Source organism: Parasteatoda tepidariorum, chromosome 11 (assembly GCF_982258835.1).
Source record: "Parasteatoda tepidariorum strain Cologne lab strain chromosome 11, Ptep-v5.0, whole genome shotgun sequence".
Taxonomy (NCBI): domain Eukaryota; kingdom Metazoa; phylum Arthropoda; class Arachnida; order Araneae; family Theridiidae; genus Parasteatoda; species Parasteatoda tepidariorum.
Window position 1 is genome coordinate 16,789,086 of NC_141765.1, and position 16,828 is coordinate 16,805,913.

The window sequence follows — 16,828 nt, forward strand, 5'->3', positions numbered from 1 at the left end:
CCCTTTCACCTTCAAAAATCTACTCATTGGAGCTTTTCAAACATTTCTCAAGTGCAAATTTCTTGAAGATTTCATATTTGATAGCAATATAAATTGCATAAATCAGAAATTACCATTCCATTCATTACCTTCCATTCTCTACAAATTGGAATGAAACTAATATTCACGAGAGAGCAAATAAAAAAGTTTCAAAAACCACACAATTCAAAATTAGTGCATGCTACACATGGGTAAAAGTAGCTAATACTAGACATGGTTATGCTCAATATTTTCTTTTCTTCATTGTCTTCCCCGCAACTTACTTGTATTTTGCAATCCAATCACAGGAAAGATGTAAATAAGGATAAAGGCCTTCTTACAAATTTAGATCAGAGTCATTGACTCCCACTCAGCTGATCTTGAACTATTCTTCAGAAAAGAAAATGGCAAAAGGATAGATTTTGTTCAAAATTTCTATCACTTCGCTTAAGGTTTTTTCCATGCCTTTTTGTAGAAAAGATTATTATTATTTTGAAAAACACTTAGAAAATCAAAAGCTTCAAGATCTATCAAGGACTTTTTGGGGCCCTGATTTATTCCGACAAAATTCAAGGACTTTCTAGTACCCTGGGAACTCAGTAATAATTCTAATAGCTAAAATTAAGTAAATATTTAAAAAATTTAATGCTTTGTACTTTAACATAAAATAAAAAGGAAAAAATAATTAATAAAAAAAAAACTTTTTTCCTACATCTTCCTCTTCCTCCTCATCATCTTCAACTCGTTCATCACGTTCAGCTTCATCCTCGCTATGACTATGTCCAGATTCAGAATTACTTTCAGAATCACTACTTTCTTGTTGATCATCTAAAATAAATGAGAAGAACACGAAAACAATTATTCCAATGAATGGTGTAACACAAATTAGAAAATTATTAGGATATTATGCTTTATTGTTAGCAATAGGCAGCTTAAAATGATAATATACAATGGTGAAAAATGTCCTACAAACAAGCTGACACTTATTGTATTAAGATGGATGCCATTTTTAATAATTGATGGATTTAACTTGGTCAAATGGAGTAAATGAACATTGTTTAACTACAATAGGAAGAGAAGAAATATCATTATAAACATTAAAATTACAGTCTGTTACTTATCAATTACAAAATAACTAAAGACCAAGATAATCAATTTTAATGTTGAATTTTGTCTTTCAGCTTAATTTTTTGTTTACGTTTTTATTCTAAAAAACATATTTTGCACTTCAAAATTGAAAATGATTTTGAAATTTATCAACATTTATAAATATATATTATTACATGGCGATTAAAAAAAGTATTACTTTTTCGCTGGCAACAAAGAATGGAAATAATAAGCGTAGGAGTCATTAAAAGCATGAAAGCATAAACGTACATGTTTAAAAAATTTTGAAAATTATTTTTTGCATGAACAACAAAAAGCTGAAACAAACTGAGCTATAAGTTGGTAAGAATTGAAAGATTAAAAGCAAATTGTTTAAATCAACTAAGTGTTCTGGATTATGTTTTACTTATACAGGTTCAATAACAATAATTTCATTAATTGAAAAAGAAGTCTATGTTTTCTGCTTCTTAAGAACAATTTTTAAAAAAAAGTGTGCTTGATAAGCAGAAGATTGCCTTAAAAAATGACAGTTATGAAGATGCAATATTGAAAAAATGCACAGGAGACATGCTGTCATACATGTTTTTTAAAAGAATAATAGTTCTGTTCCTTTTGTTCCTAAAAATTTTTAATGTTTTAAAAAGGAATTAATTATAAATTTAATAAATAGTTTAAATTTCTAAAATTTTACGCTAGAACACATTAAAAATGGGTTGAACTTAGTAGTGAGCGAACTATATGGGCAATTCCATAATACAAAGGACAATATCAAAAAAATAAAAATAACACCGTCCATTAAGAATTTTTTTCAGCTTTTTTCAAATTATTTTAAATATGAAATCCAAAATATCAGTTTTCAAGTATTTTGTAACAATAATAAAAAAGGGTTATTAATATTTTAATATAATTTGTAACATCAGTCACATAAAAATTTTAACATCAGAAACAAGAGCTTTGTCCCTATTTACTACTTTCTATATCATTTTATGTATATTTTGAATGTTTCCTATTCATTTGCGGTTTCCTTTTTAATACATTAAAGAAAATAATCATATTTTTACTTATACAGCAAAAGAGAATTTCACAGTAACAACAATGTTTAATTCCATGTCCTTTCGATGCAACGCCTATCATATTTCATAATTTTATTCTAAAAAACATTTATAATTTTCATCCCTTTTTCTTACATGCATAATAATGTTAGGATATTGAAAAAAGCCCCATATATATTTTTTTTTCAAATTGTTAAATATTAATAAAAAAATTTTAAAAATAAGAAAATATATCAAAATGCAATGTATTTTTATCCATGGAGTTGCCCATATAAGATTCCATAGCAATCTTCGGGGGTTGGGGAACATCAGCAAACAGGAAGCAGAGCCTACTAGTATTCATGAATTTTCTAACAGAATAAATACACATTTCTAGATATAAATCTATAGTTCTCATAATTTAATGACACATTAATGAACATATAACTGAAAAATTTGCTAATTTCAACAACAAAATATAAGAAAATTTTAATCCTGTATTGGACATTTTTTTAATTGTATAATCGTTATTCTATGAAGTCAAAAAAAAAAAGGGACGAACAAGAAAACAAAATGAAATCATAAACTTAAAAAGTCTTATTTACCTTGCGCTTGATCTCCAAAAGAACTAGATCGCCGACCTCCAATGGAAGGACGAGTATGATCATCAACTTCAACAGTAACATTAAGATCTTGTTCTGTGGAACTAGGGCCTTCAGATTTGGAAGGAAAAAAACATGAAGAACCAAATCAAAAAACAAACAAAAAACTTAAATTGGTAAAAATAAATAAATATGTTGTTGCTTTGAAGAAAATGTATACATAGATCTATTTCTTTTCACAATTTAAAAGCATAAATTTACTAGTTTGCCTTATGATTAACAGAAAAATAAAAATTCTAATTGCAATTTTCATGTATGAGAAATTTATAAATTTTCTTAATGATTAAATTTCATATATTTTTATAGCGTACATATTACAGTTATTAGTAATGATTGCAATTATTTTTAAATGAAAATATTAATATGTAAAAAAGAAGTGACTAAAATTAAACATATTAGAATCATTCATACTGTCTAAAAATCCTAGTTTTAGTCCCAGAAGGAGTGCAGAAATTCTCAGACCTATATATTTCCTTAGAGAAAAGTTTTTGTTTTTTTTTCCCCCAAATTACAGAATTTTTTTCTTTCCTTTAAATTAGAATAGCTTTTTCAAAATATTTTAAGAGATTAAAATATGTGTACTGTTAAAACTTTGATAAATTTTCCTTCAACAAAAGAAAAAAATAAATGAAAAATATATAATAGAATAATATAGTATAAGCTTAATAAAATAGCATAAGTTTCAAAAATAATGAAAATCAAAATACCTTAAAATATTAAAAATCCTTCAAACTTAATATAAGGACTCACTTAAGGAATATAAACTAATAAATAAACAAATCAAGATATAAAGTTATTTGTGTCATGTTTAACAAAACAGAAAATATCACTCTTTTAGCAAAAAATATTTGTTCACTTTTGTTCATGAAGTCAGTGCTTGATCTTTCTTGTAAGAATTTTTCTTCAGGAATAATTCTCCAATCCATTTTTTTCTTTTCTTTCACAGGGGGAAATTTTGCGAAGCGATTCATTATTTTCAACAGTAAAAAAAATTTTATCAATTTTTTCATTATTGTTATTACAGTGAAAAGTCGCATATCCGGAATCGGTGGGACTTCCAGAAGTCCGTATAATAGATTTTTCCGTATAATACTCCCCCAAGGTAAACAAAGCTTAAAATGAATTAATAAACGATCTGAATCTAAGAAGCAAAAAATAAATAAACACTATTTTTAAGGGGAATAATGTTTTAGTATTAAAATATCTAATCAATCAAATATAAAATATTAGAAAAAAAATATTATTGCTGAAAATATGGAAAACGAAAAAAATTTAACAGTTACGAAAATATTAATCTGCCATTTTGAAGTAGAACGATTCAAGCAGGAAGGGGAAATTCTGGAACAAAGCTTAAAATGATCTAAATCTAAGAAGCAAAAAAAAAATAAACATTATTTTTAAGGGGAATAATGTTTTAGTATTACAGGGTGCGTAGCCAAATCTTTGAATCAAAAATAAGCACTTTTTAAAAACTTTTCAAGCACTTTTTAAAAACTTTTCAAGCACTTTACAAAAATTTATAAGCACTCAAAAAATTGACATTCAATCAATGATATTATTGAAAAACAAAAACTTTTTGTAAACAGTTTTAGCGTTAAAAAAAACCCCAAAAAGAAACGGGCGTAAATCGAAACAATCAGTACTTTCCCACATCACTGAGTGAATTCAACTGAACCCTGAACTCAGTACAAAAGTACCCTTACCCCCTACGTCAAAAAAAGTGTTAGAAGTAAAATAAAATAAACAAAAACAAAATTAAAATAAATTAAAAATAAAAACATTTCATAAGGATCTGATATTCTCCATCCGAATTGAAGCACTCGGGTTTCGGCTTCAAACGTGCGCGCATGCTAAAGTCATAACGTGGGTACGACATGAAGTCCGCGTGGATGATTACGTAGCAAACTCCCCTTTTTTCGTGAAATGCATGGGATCCACCAGATATCACTGAAGGGAAAAACAATTACTCGAGAAAAAAGCACTTTTTAAAAACGCCATCTGAAAAAAGCACCTTTAAAATCTTTTAAAAACGAAATCCCCAAAAAAGCACCTTTAAGCACTTTTTACAAACGCTACGCACCCTGTATTAGAATATCTAATCAATAAAACAGGAAATATTAGAAAAAAAATATTATTGCTTAAAATATAGAAAACTAAACAAAATTGACATATGAAAATAATAATCCGCCATTTTTAACTAGAATGATTCAAGCAAGAAAGGGAAATTCCCGTCATTCATTAAGGTGGGTAGATGGAGGAGAAAAATTCATTTCCTCTTTATTTGTGAAAGAAAATAAGTGTAAAGAGGAGATCATTTAAGTTGAGGGTGGGGAAGTAACAAATTATTGTTTTCTCTCCTATCATTGGCTATCAATCAAGCATAAAGGCGGGACACGCTGATCCGGTTCTCTTTATTTTTTCTTTTATGACTGAAAGAATCTGCTAAAGAAAGAATGTTACCCCCTCTTTCCCCCCGCCTCCTAAATATTACATGGTATGGGGAAGAACGAATGTTTTGTTTCTCAAGGATGTGTATCCTTTTAGACCTATTCAAATTTTCCATTCTGACTCCCCCCCCCCACCTTAACGCTTGCCCCGTTTACCCTTTTCCACAGTATTTCTTCTTTCAATAAAAAGATTCCAGGAAATGCCTCTTTTACTAGCCACCTGCATGGGAAAGGAGGGAGGGGGGAGGGGACTCAGTTGCGGTCTTTTGAAAACAAATCTCCCTCTTTTTCCTACATTCCAAGGGAGGAGCGTCACTAACGGTCACTCAATGGTCTTCGTAGATCTTCACTTCCCCTTTCTGGTGATTTATGGGTTCGATGCATGAATCAGAGGTTCAGTGCAAGCTAGAAAAAGAGAAAATGTGTCATAAGATCTTTTTTTTTTTTTTTTAGGAAAGGGGAAGATGGAGAGATGTTTGTTTATTTTGATTGTTAAAAAGTGTCCGGGAAATCGACCCTTCCGGGAAAGGGACGTCCAGGTATGGGACGTTACACTGTATTAGACCAAAAATTCTGACTGAATTCACCCTGAACATCACTTGTAGGATTAGACACATTCTGCTACTCTGAATTCTACCCACCTCTAAAAAGGGCTAAACATATGTATTGTTGTGTCCTTAACTTCATTTTCAAGCATTATATAATCAAGTCTTACTTATTTTCATGAGAAAGCTATAAAAAGAAATTTCAAGGAGAATCAAACTTACCTTGTTCGGAAGGTGTAGAATGTTCTCGTCTTTCAAGAATTTCGTTCATAAACCCCTCAAGAGTTGGATCGATCTAAGTAAAAAAATTAAAAAAATTCACAACATAGTAAGCCATGCTTCCAATGATTCATTTTTGAGACTTTTTCATGCGAGATAGATCAAACAAAACTACCAATTTTATGAATTAAAATACAGATAATCATTTAGAGAAAATGTTTTAAAGTACTCCATAGAAGCTAGTAATTTTATTAATGAGAAATAGAAATTATTTACATTAGATTTGCCTTTAAAGAAAGTGTCTTTAATTTTTCAGTCATTCAACAATATAGCATCTAGTCGTGTTTAATAAAGATCAATAAATGAATATCATTTTATATATTGTTAATTGAAAAAAAAAATTTTTTTAAGTCTAAATTTTACTAAAACTTTACTATTTCATAAATAGACATCAGTGATGTTTTCAGCAGTGTGTTTACCTCAGAATCCACTTGATCTTTTAATTAAAAATAAATATATAAATGGGCTAAACTATCTTATTTTTTAAAAAATATAATAAATAAAAGTTTAGGAAACTAAATCAATACCTTTCTTTAAATGGAAAATTAGAAACTTCATTTTTAATTAAAAATATTTTAGATTAAAGATCAAAATTTTTAAGGAATTATAGAATAAAAACTAGCACAGTAGGGAACCTATTATCCGGAACAATCGGGACCATCGCTATTCCGGATAACTGATTTTTCCGGTTTTCTGAATCAATACAAAAAGCCGTTTTTTTTATTGTTAAACCCAACTAAAAAAAAAAAATTTGGAAATAATATTAAAAAGATGAAAAAACGATGAAGTTATACACTAATGATTATTTCCAAAATGATGGTAAGGTAAACATGTTTCTAAAAAGAAAGAAAAATCCTAAAATCTTATGAGGAAAAAATTTATTTTTTCTTAAATGGCGGGAAAATTTATCAAATTTCGTTCAGGTTTTTTGGTTTTCCAGTTTTCTGATTTCCGGATAACACGTTCTGTACTGTATATAAAATAAAAACTAGGAAACAAAATTTTAATTATTATTATTATGATTGACTGTGGCTGTTTTAGCCCTTTTGAAAAAGTCATCATCAAATTTCTGCTTATAACAGGGTTCTGAAATTCTAGATTTCACAGTGATCCTAGTTTTTTACTGACATTGAAGATCTAAACAGTGAGTGAGCTTTGGTTACTAAAATGAATATGCGCTCACACTCAGCATTGCTATGTGGCATTGCCAAAATTAATAGCATAAATTTAGACAATATAGCATATTTATTTTTAAATACAACAGATAATTTAGCCCATTTAGAATCCATCCTTTCTTCAGATTGGACACAATCAATAGATTCTAGCAGCAGAGAACTAAATTGGGACTGCTAACTGTCCAACACTGAGTCTTTATCTTGCCCCCCTAAGATTTGCAACAACTGAGGAAATCTATCAATAAAAAATCTAATGCTGGAAAAAGATGTAGTTTCTACATTGTCTAGATTTTCAACTTCTGCATTAATAATGACCTCATCATTATAAGGAAATATTTGTTGCATGTAGTCATAAACCTTTACAAAATATTTCCTAAAATCACAGTAAAAAGAATCTTTTTCGTTTCCTTTCAAAGTCTCAACAATAGTTAAAGTGGAAATCATCTTTCTGGTTTTCTCGAAGATAAAAATTGACATCCAAGAAAGAGCTTTTGGATTGACTTTTGACTATGTTGGGTAGCATAAATTTAGACAAAATATCCTTGAATAGGTTATTCATTAACTGCCTCATGGCATGAATTTTGGGAATGTTACTCTGCAAGTGCAAATTTAGGTCTTCAAATAAAGGAACTATATACAGCAAAAAATGAACAAAGGCTTTGTTTAGGTTTGATGACAAAAACATGAAGATTCTTTCTTCTCTGGAAAGAATTTCACTAGGTTGTATTGCTGATAAGTTCTCTACCCTTTGCTTCTTTGATGGAGGCATATTATTGTCATTTTCTCTTCTATTGATAATCTTCTTTGTTTCTGTGTGAGAGAAGTTACTATTCTTCTTAGGAATAACATAATTAGGAAGGGCAACACTTGGAGTGCTCTTCACATCTTTAAAAAAAGAAGTGGTTCCCATTGTTGTAAAATTCTTGACAGACAACCATCAAGTAGCAACATGTTTCAATATTTTCATACTTCAGTATTATGCAATTTTTGGAATTTTTAAGGTGCTCCTTGAGCTTTACACTCTTTTCTAAATAAAAAAATATGTCCACAATATATTCTTCAATATTTACTGGCAAGCACTTTGCCCCCTTTTCAGCTGGCAAATTTAAGAGCTGGCATAGGCATCCTTGCACAAATAAGTCTGGAATATCTTTAGTAAGGATTCCTGCCACTCCATTTTTCTCCCTGTCATCACAGGAGCATTATCCACACCTAAAGCTAAACAATTTGCCAAAGGTATTTCACTAGAAGTTAAAGCATTTAAAATGAGTTTAGATAAATTAACTCCAGTGGCATCTCCCTCCAAAACAGGCAGAGATATCAAACATGCGACAATCAGTGTTCTTTTTTTTTTGTAGAAAGAAACAACAATTGGAAACAATTTATTGTCACCCTTGTTGCTTCCATCAGTAGAAATTGAAAACATGTTGCTTTTTAGCATATCAGTAATATCCAATTTGTTGGATCTAGCCATTTCCCCAACAATCGCTGTTGTTTTCGTCCTCGCACAGCTATACTCTTTCCCAATCTTGCTGCCTGGGAACATATTCCGCAGTAGGGGACCAACATGGTCAGCAACACTGATAGGAATGTTATATTCAACAATAAATGATGTAAAGAGCACCTCTGCGGGGATAGCAGAATTATAATTTTTTTTCACAGAAAAATCAAATGTTTTATTTTCTGTATGTATCCTCTGATTATCCACATATTTTTGTCTCGTAACATGAGCAGACATGTCGCCTTTGCCTTTATGCATGATTGAGAAATCCACAGAACAAAGCGTGCAGAAGGCCTAATTCAATCCTTTTTTAGAAGCAATGATTCCAGGAAATTCTTCCGAATAAGCTTGGTTGAAAGAAGTTAAGTATTTCTTAACTTTTTTTGCTGACATTATATATATCCACACAGAAAACTAATTTACAAGACAGAAAAATGAACGCTCACGCATAAAAACAAACTCAGATTCGAAGTTGCTGATATTGACTTCTCTTCACTTCACAGTACAACGAAAGCGATACAAAAATTATTTCTCAGCACATACAGCGAACGTTCTTGCTTCCAAAAGCAGCCAATCACAAAGCAGTAATTACAAAGAGAAGCCTGACTCAGCAGTTATTCTACTAATAGCAGACGCAGAAAGGAAAGACGAAATAGCACTCTTGATTAGCCAAGACATATGATAAACGTCACCACTCAGGCCACGCCCAGCTCAGACGCAATTGAGACGGATATGGATGAAAATTTCGTTCAGCGTCTAAATAAGTGAAAAAAACGGAGATTTTCGAGAAAATCCCGAAGGAGGAAAAAACATGCAAAAACCTGGATTCTCCGGCCAAACGTCAGAGGGTTGGCAATTCTGCAATTTTTCAATGCATAAAAAAAAAAAAAAAATTCTATGGATCTGAAAATTAAGAACTACTTAAAATAAAAATCTAAACCGAAATACCTTACACATCCAGCCTTAAGCAAATTACTGACGAGTCTTGCACTAATAAGCACAAAATATTTTACTATTTATATACAGTAGGGAACCGATTATCCGGAATGGTCGGGGCCATCGCTATTCCGGATAACTGATTTTTCCGGTTTTCTGAATCGCTACAAAAAGCCGTTTTTTTTATTGTTAAACCCAACTAAAGAGAAAAAAAAAAATCTGGAAATAATTTTAAAAATAAGAAAAAACGATGAAGTAATGCACTAATGATTATTTCTCAAATGATGGTAAGGTAAACATCTTTAAAAAAAGAAAGAAAAATCGTAAAATCTTATGAGGAAAAAAAAAATTTTTTTTTTAAAAATGGCGAGAAAATTTATCGAATTTCGTTCCGGTTTTTTGGTTTTCTGATTTCCGGATAACGGGTTCTGTACTGTATTACAATTCACATTCTATTAAGCAATAAAAACAAAGTAAAATATACAGTCAGGAAAATTGGGATTTAATTAATAAGAAAAACATTTCAAAATATTTTTTGAGTTATTGCAGGAAATGCCGAATTTTGTGAATGAAATCTTCATTAAATTTGATCTAAGTATAAAAAAATAATCACACAACACAATAGTTTATACAAAAACTAACATTAAATAAACTCAAATATAACATACTGATAAATCTTGAGAGGGTACTTCATTTCTTCTATATGGCAGAGTGACATCAGCTAATGAGAGAATCAAAGTAAATATAGTTAAACTGGGTAAAAAAATAAATAAATAAAAAAATTTTCTACAAAATAACAGAATAATTTTCCCTTAAGTCTTCATTATTATAAGCAATCCTGAAAATTTAATTTATTTTTAAAACAATACTGCATAAAAGAAAAAAAATTGCTAGATTTTGAGATTATTTAAGTTATTCTTAAATTGTCAAAACTATTCAGACAAATGAAGTTATTTAAAAAACGTGCCTTTTTTTTTACTGCATAATTTAAACATAAAATTTCCAGAACAGAAGTTTATCATCCAAAAAAAAACAAAAATAAGCAAACAAAGCACTAGTACAAAAAGTATGCAAAACTTAGTCAAGTAAATAGTTAGCAGGGGTAAAAAAAATATTTTTAGGACACAATAAAGTGTAACCCAATTATTCGTTGTCACCCTGTAATATAATACCATATGAGGGCATATTCAGAAAGGGGATTAAATAATTAGGCCTTAATCCAAATCAGTGTTATACCCTTTTGGCCCAGACTTCTTCGACTCAAAGATGGCAGTGAATAAAATAGCTTTGAAATTTTACATTTTTCATGAGCTGTCTGAATATGCCAGTGATATTGCAAAGCACATATTGTAAGTAAGTCATAAGCTAGAAGTAAAGGTAGGGTTTCAAGTAAAAAAAATTTTTTTCATAGATGATTGTTTTAGAATCAGAAATTATTATGCACAGCAACCATTCATTCAAAGGGTTTGAGCAATCAATACATTTTCATTTCACATTAATATTGACAATCACGGTATAATTTGTGTCAGTAAATACTAAGGTATAAAAGTAGTACAGTAGAGAACCAATTATCGGGATGCTCAGGACCATTGCTATCCCGGATGTCTGAATTTCCCGGTTTCTGGATCGACCCAAAAGTGTCGTTAATCAATGTTTTATTGAACCCGAATTCCAAGGAAAAAGTGTAACGCATAAAGTAAGAGAAAAAAGAAAGAAAGGCACTCCTAAATTTAAAAAGAAAAAAAATGGTAGAAAAATAACATTTAAAAGAATAAAAAAATTTGCAAGTTTAGACAAGAAAAACAAGTTTAAAAAATACAAAATTCTCATATTTATTTTTTAAAACATATTTACAATTCCTAAATTAACTAATATAAACAAAACCAATAATTAAATAACGCAATATATTTCATACCTAATTCTACGGGGGGAAACGATGAAATAAAAGGAAAACTTATTAATCTAAATAAACACTGGAAAATCATCGAAACGATAGTTAAAAAAGGCACTAGCATAAATATTAAAACCCGGAACAAGGCAAGATCAACGGAATTTTAAAAAAAACCTAATGATAAAATTTATGAATAAAAAGAATTAATTTACTGAGTGCGAAATTTATCGTGAAAAGAAAAAAAAAATCTAACGTAGCGGAAACAGAAAAACAAAACTGCAATCTGCTTCATAAAATAATCCTATGCTTAAATTAATAAACAATTCTCCTCTTACTTTATTTTTTTTGTTGATAAGAACACGATTTTTTATTACAGCAGATGTGATTCCACACCAAGAAAAAATTGCAAATGATACCACACTCCCAAAGAATCAGAATTTATTCAAAAGAAAAAGATTTTTTTATTAATCGATGTCAAATAGATAAATATATTTTTCTCTTTCATCTTCTGTTCACTGATATGCATGCAATGCATTTTCCCCACCCCCCTCGTAAATCAAACTGAAAACGAAATCAGCGTGCCACACCTTTGAGTTTGATTGACGGCCTAAAGAACATTCCTCCCTTGCCTGCCTTCTCTTGATCTTCAAGGTCACAGAGGAAATGATGTTTCTCTTTGTAAACGGGGGGGGGGGAATGCTCCCCTTCCTTACATTTTCCTCTACTCAACTTCAAGGACGAGTCCAATGGATGGTGTTTTCAGTAGAAATGTAAACAATTACAATCTCGAGCTGCATGCCTGCTCCAGTTCCAGTTAGAAAGTTTGCTGCTGCTTACTACGTGTTATTCCACGAGGCGATATTTTCATACAGATAATTTTGCTTTTAATAAAAGAAATAAATTAGATAATTTCTGAGCTCAAATCTGCCATATTTATAAGATATTAATGCTATTATGTAATTCTGGTGAGTTTGAAGTGAAAATTTGATTTAGTTATTTAGAGATATATTTTTAAAAAAGGTGACATGATTGCTAGATTTTGAGTAACTCACATTTTTGGCAGTCTTGATTTGACCTCTTTCCATAAGTTTATTACTGTTTGTTCTTGTTGCAAGCTGTGCACCATCTTACGTTAGTGTTAACACTTTTAGCATTGTAAACACAAGTAATAAGTAATCAAAAACATTGTTTGCAAGAATCTCAAAACACAGTGATGCCAAATGGCTTTAAAATAGAACGGAAACAGTAACCCGGAAATTTAGGCGGTACCGAGCTTGCAGCGTTCCCTAGTGTAGAAAACACCATCCATTTCCGCTTTTTTTAATAATCGTTCTAGTTTAAAATGGCGGGAAAACCGCCTGTTTTTCTGGTTTCCCGGTTATCTGGATACCGGATAAATGGTTCTCTACTGTATAACCTATAAAAAATAAACAAAATATATTACCATTGCAACGAGCACTTGCACTTTCTTCCAAGGTTTCTGGTACAGAACCTCTGACATGTACAACTGATGTCAAATTTTTTTCTTTTGCTTTATTTGTAGAATGACTTGAAGGCAAATTGACAATGCGTGATAAAGTTTCTAATGGTTTAAGAGCTCCATTAACTGTAGCAGCCATGTGAGGACTAGATAAGTCTAAGTAATGTGGAATTCTTGCTAAGTCTACAACTATTCCTTTTCTTAATAATATTCTTACTATGTTGTTCATTCTGTAAAATACAAATATATTAAGAAATACTTAATCAAAAACATTTTAATATTTAATTGCATTATATTTAAAATAAGGATTGCTCATTTATGATAAACAAATGAACAGGGAACAATTCTACTTATACAGTATTAAATTGTAAACTTGAAAGAACATTTAAAAACAAGCATTTCCGGAATTCTTTTAAGTAATTTTTTTCAAATACCTTATGCAATTTTTTATTATTTGGTTAGGCGAAATCAAACAAACTGATTATCTAAAAATAAATTATACAAAAAATAATTAAAGAGCAAAAAGACAATCTCCACTTCTGTCCAAATAATGATGAGAAGTTTTTGTTTGTTATAAAATAAATAATGATAAAATTAAAGATCCTTTCACAACTTACGCTGGAGTCTGAGACCGCAATGCACATCCACTAAGCTGACTTTGGGAAGATGCTGCTGGACAAGATTCTATCATTGTACTTATCAGAGCTGTAAGTGCTTGAACACGTGCATGCTTTTCTGGACTTTCAGGCAAAGATAAAGCACGCAACAATGCTAATCGGACCTACAAAAGAGCAACCTTTCATATAAGAATCAAATATATACTAGTAAAATGTTATCTACAATACATATGTAATGGAACTGATTTATATCAAAAGTGATTCAGATACTAAATGGCAGAAAAAAAATTGACAGCTTCAGGCACGCATACATAGGATATATAAAGCTATTGTAAATACTATGGAAAGCATGAAAATGCAGGGATTTTAGAATAAACTAGGAAATGAAACAATATGTTCAAAACATTGAGAAGAACAATACAATAATTTCAGCAAAATCTGCCCTAAATAGGACTTATAATAAGAAAAGAAATATTAAGTTATTTATGTTAAACATTGCAAAAAGTCTATTAAAAACAAAGTATCTATATTTCAGCATAATCCGCTAAACAACTTCTTATCACATTCACGGACACTTAAAAATAAGCATTGATCTATTTGAACTTCTCATTATTTAACTGATTCTATAGAAATAGCCTGATTTTAATACTTTTAAGTAAACATTCAATCCTTCTTAAAGTGTACCAAGACAAATATCTGTCAAACATTCAAATGTTTTTTCATTTTCTCCACATCCACACTTCAACAAAATTGTCTGACAAAATCAGAAATGTTTCTAAAAAAAAATGTGTTCCATATTATTAAATAATTTGCCATATCAATGCATTTGTTATTTTAAGAAGAAAAAATAATTTCTTTTATATAGTTACTGATAATTTAAGAGCAACGGGAGATACATTCACGATAAGTTAAAAGGAACATTAAACCATTTTCGGCCAAAGGTGCTTAAATGCACCATTTGAATAAATATTTTTTTACTAACATTGTGACGTATATTTTTCACTGATTTCATTTTTCTACTATTATCATGGGTTTTAAAGACACTCAAAAATTAATAGTAATGCAATTGGAGTGAACCCTTTCTGTTGAGAAATTTTTTAACTATTAAAGTTTTTAAATAAATAAATGGTTACTGACAAATGAAATTTTTAGAAAATATATTCCTTTTGAGATTTAGCATATATTTTTATTATGGATTTATTATTCCACGCCAGTAATAAAAATAAAAAAAACGAATTTCATAAAAATACCAAGCTTTCAACTAAATGGTTTGTTCATTAATTTGGAGAATGGTGCCTATACACACCATTTTATTTCTTAAATAAACTAATTTTTCATGCACAAATTTTTTTTGTGTCTTAATGAATGTAATGTAAGTATATTTCAATGAAAGCACATTTAATAAAATTAATATGCTTGGCCTAAAATAGATGAACTACATTTTGCTCAACAGTTTTATAACAAAATCAATAGCTATTCCATTATGTAAGAATTCTTCATTTCATCTGAACTCATTTCTCTGAGTTGAGAATTACAGCTTCTTTTTTTTTTCTTTAAAAAAAAAAATTTAAAGTTACTTTTGTTTTGAGTTCAAACAGGAAGTCTTGATTTTCCAGTTTCTTAATATTTGCTGTGCATTGAAAGCTATGCTGTTCTAGTTTTAATTCTCGTGATTTAATCCTTCTGAATTATATTGCAAATAAATATTGCACTACAAAAGCACAGATAGCAAATTCTAGCTCGATGTAATTCATTAAAATTTAATTTATTAAACAAAGAATTAAATAGTTAAGTTAACCTTTGCATAGGAAAATCTCATAGCATAACAGAAAATCTGACAGGTTTACATAAGGCTAAATATATTTTATTAGATTTAAAATTGTTATAACATGCATAATTTTTTTTAATAAGAGAAACTTAAACAAGACAAAGTGTACCTCATTGACAAGGGTAGTTTGAGCTTCAACAGAATGATTGCATGAGGCAATTGCAGCAATTAATACTCTTGCTAAAGCAGGTGTTTCTTTATCACCAGCTGTCTGATTGCTGTGTAAAAGATTATCAAGAATAAAAGCCAAAGCAGAACAGTCCTGAAAATAGAAAAAATGACAATTAATATTTCCAAATGCACATATCAGAAAGAAAGTATTGCAGTAGAAAAAAAAGCACTATTGACAAACAAACAAAAATCATAATACACATTTTCTACTTTAAATTCCAATTTTAAACATGTTTCTTGTGGCTACATATTTAAGAAGAAAAAATAAACTTAGGCATTAAAGAAGTTCTTGTGGAAACCTGTTCATTTTGCAGACTACAAATTTATCCATTAATGACAAATAAGTAAATTACAAAATTACTCAAAAAGTAGCTTTATATTTTTCATTTCCAATTTTCATTCAGAAATTGTTACCAATACTTACAATTAGATACTATAAGCATTAAAAACCTTGAAAATCCAACTAAAGAGTTAGAACTCATTAAGTAAACCGTAAACCCATTTTTTTTTCCAACTGCCATTATTTAAAAACAGTTTAAGTATGAATGTCTTTGATTTTGAGCAATAGATTTAATTTTTTATTTTGTCCAAAATTTCTTAAATTTTATCGACATGAAAGAGTTAAAATATTGCAATACCTAAATAAATAGAACAATAAATAATCACTAAAAAAATAAAATAATAATAAACTAAAGAACTTAATCCTGTACCTGTCCACAGTAAACAGGGATTTGTAAGTTGGAAATCAGAAAGATCAGGTCAGAATTTGTTCCTTTTTTTTTAAAAAACTAGATAAAATTTACATTGCTATTTTGCAATTGTTCAGTTAACAAAATAGTGCTAATTATATTAGCAGCATTTGTAAGTTAATTAGTTAACTGTTATATGTAATTCTCAATATTATTCTGGCAAAGAAATCATTTTATATGCTCTTAAAAACCACTCTACAAACCATGCAAAAGGCACAGTTAAATTCTACTTAAACATTTCAAACACAGGGTACAACAAAGCTTTGGACGAAATTTCCTAGCTATTTTAGATTTTTCCAGAATTTGATAAAATTCTCAGAATCACTTTTCCCAGTTTCTTAATTTTCTAGTAACATATTAAATGGTATAAAATCAACAACACAAATTTAAA

The 16,828-nt window shown here is 29.5% G+C and overlaps 1 protein-coding gene across 14 annotated transcripts in view; it reads right to left on the reverse strand.

Moving 5' to 3' along the window:
* The window catches only part of HUWE1 (HECT, UBA and WWE domain containing E3 ubiquitin protein ligase 1), a 294,173-nt gene that overhangs the window by 145,089 nt on the left and 132,256 nt on the right, over positions 1-16,828 (reverse strand). For all 14 annotated transcript variants that reach the window (XM_087154722.1, XM_087154721.1, XM_087154731.1 and 11 more), the window contains 7 exons: positions 15,627-15,779; positions 13,690-13,853; positions 13,037-13,302; positions 10,370-10,422; positions 6,033-6,105; positions 2,762-2,869; positions 731-846 (listed from right to left, as the gene is read on the reverse strand). In XM_087154722.1, the coding sequence (XP_087010848.1) occupies positions 731-846; positions 2,762-2,869; positions 6,033-6,105; positions 10,370-10,422; positions 13,037-13,302; positions 13,690-13,853; positions 15,627-15,779 (933 nt within the window). The remainder of the gene's footprint in view (positions 1-730; positions 847-2,761; positions 2,870-6,032; positions 6,106-10,369; positions 10,423-13,036; positions 13,303-13,689; positions 13,854-15,626; positions 15,780-16,828) is intronic.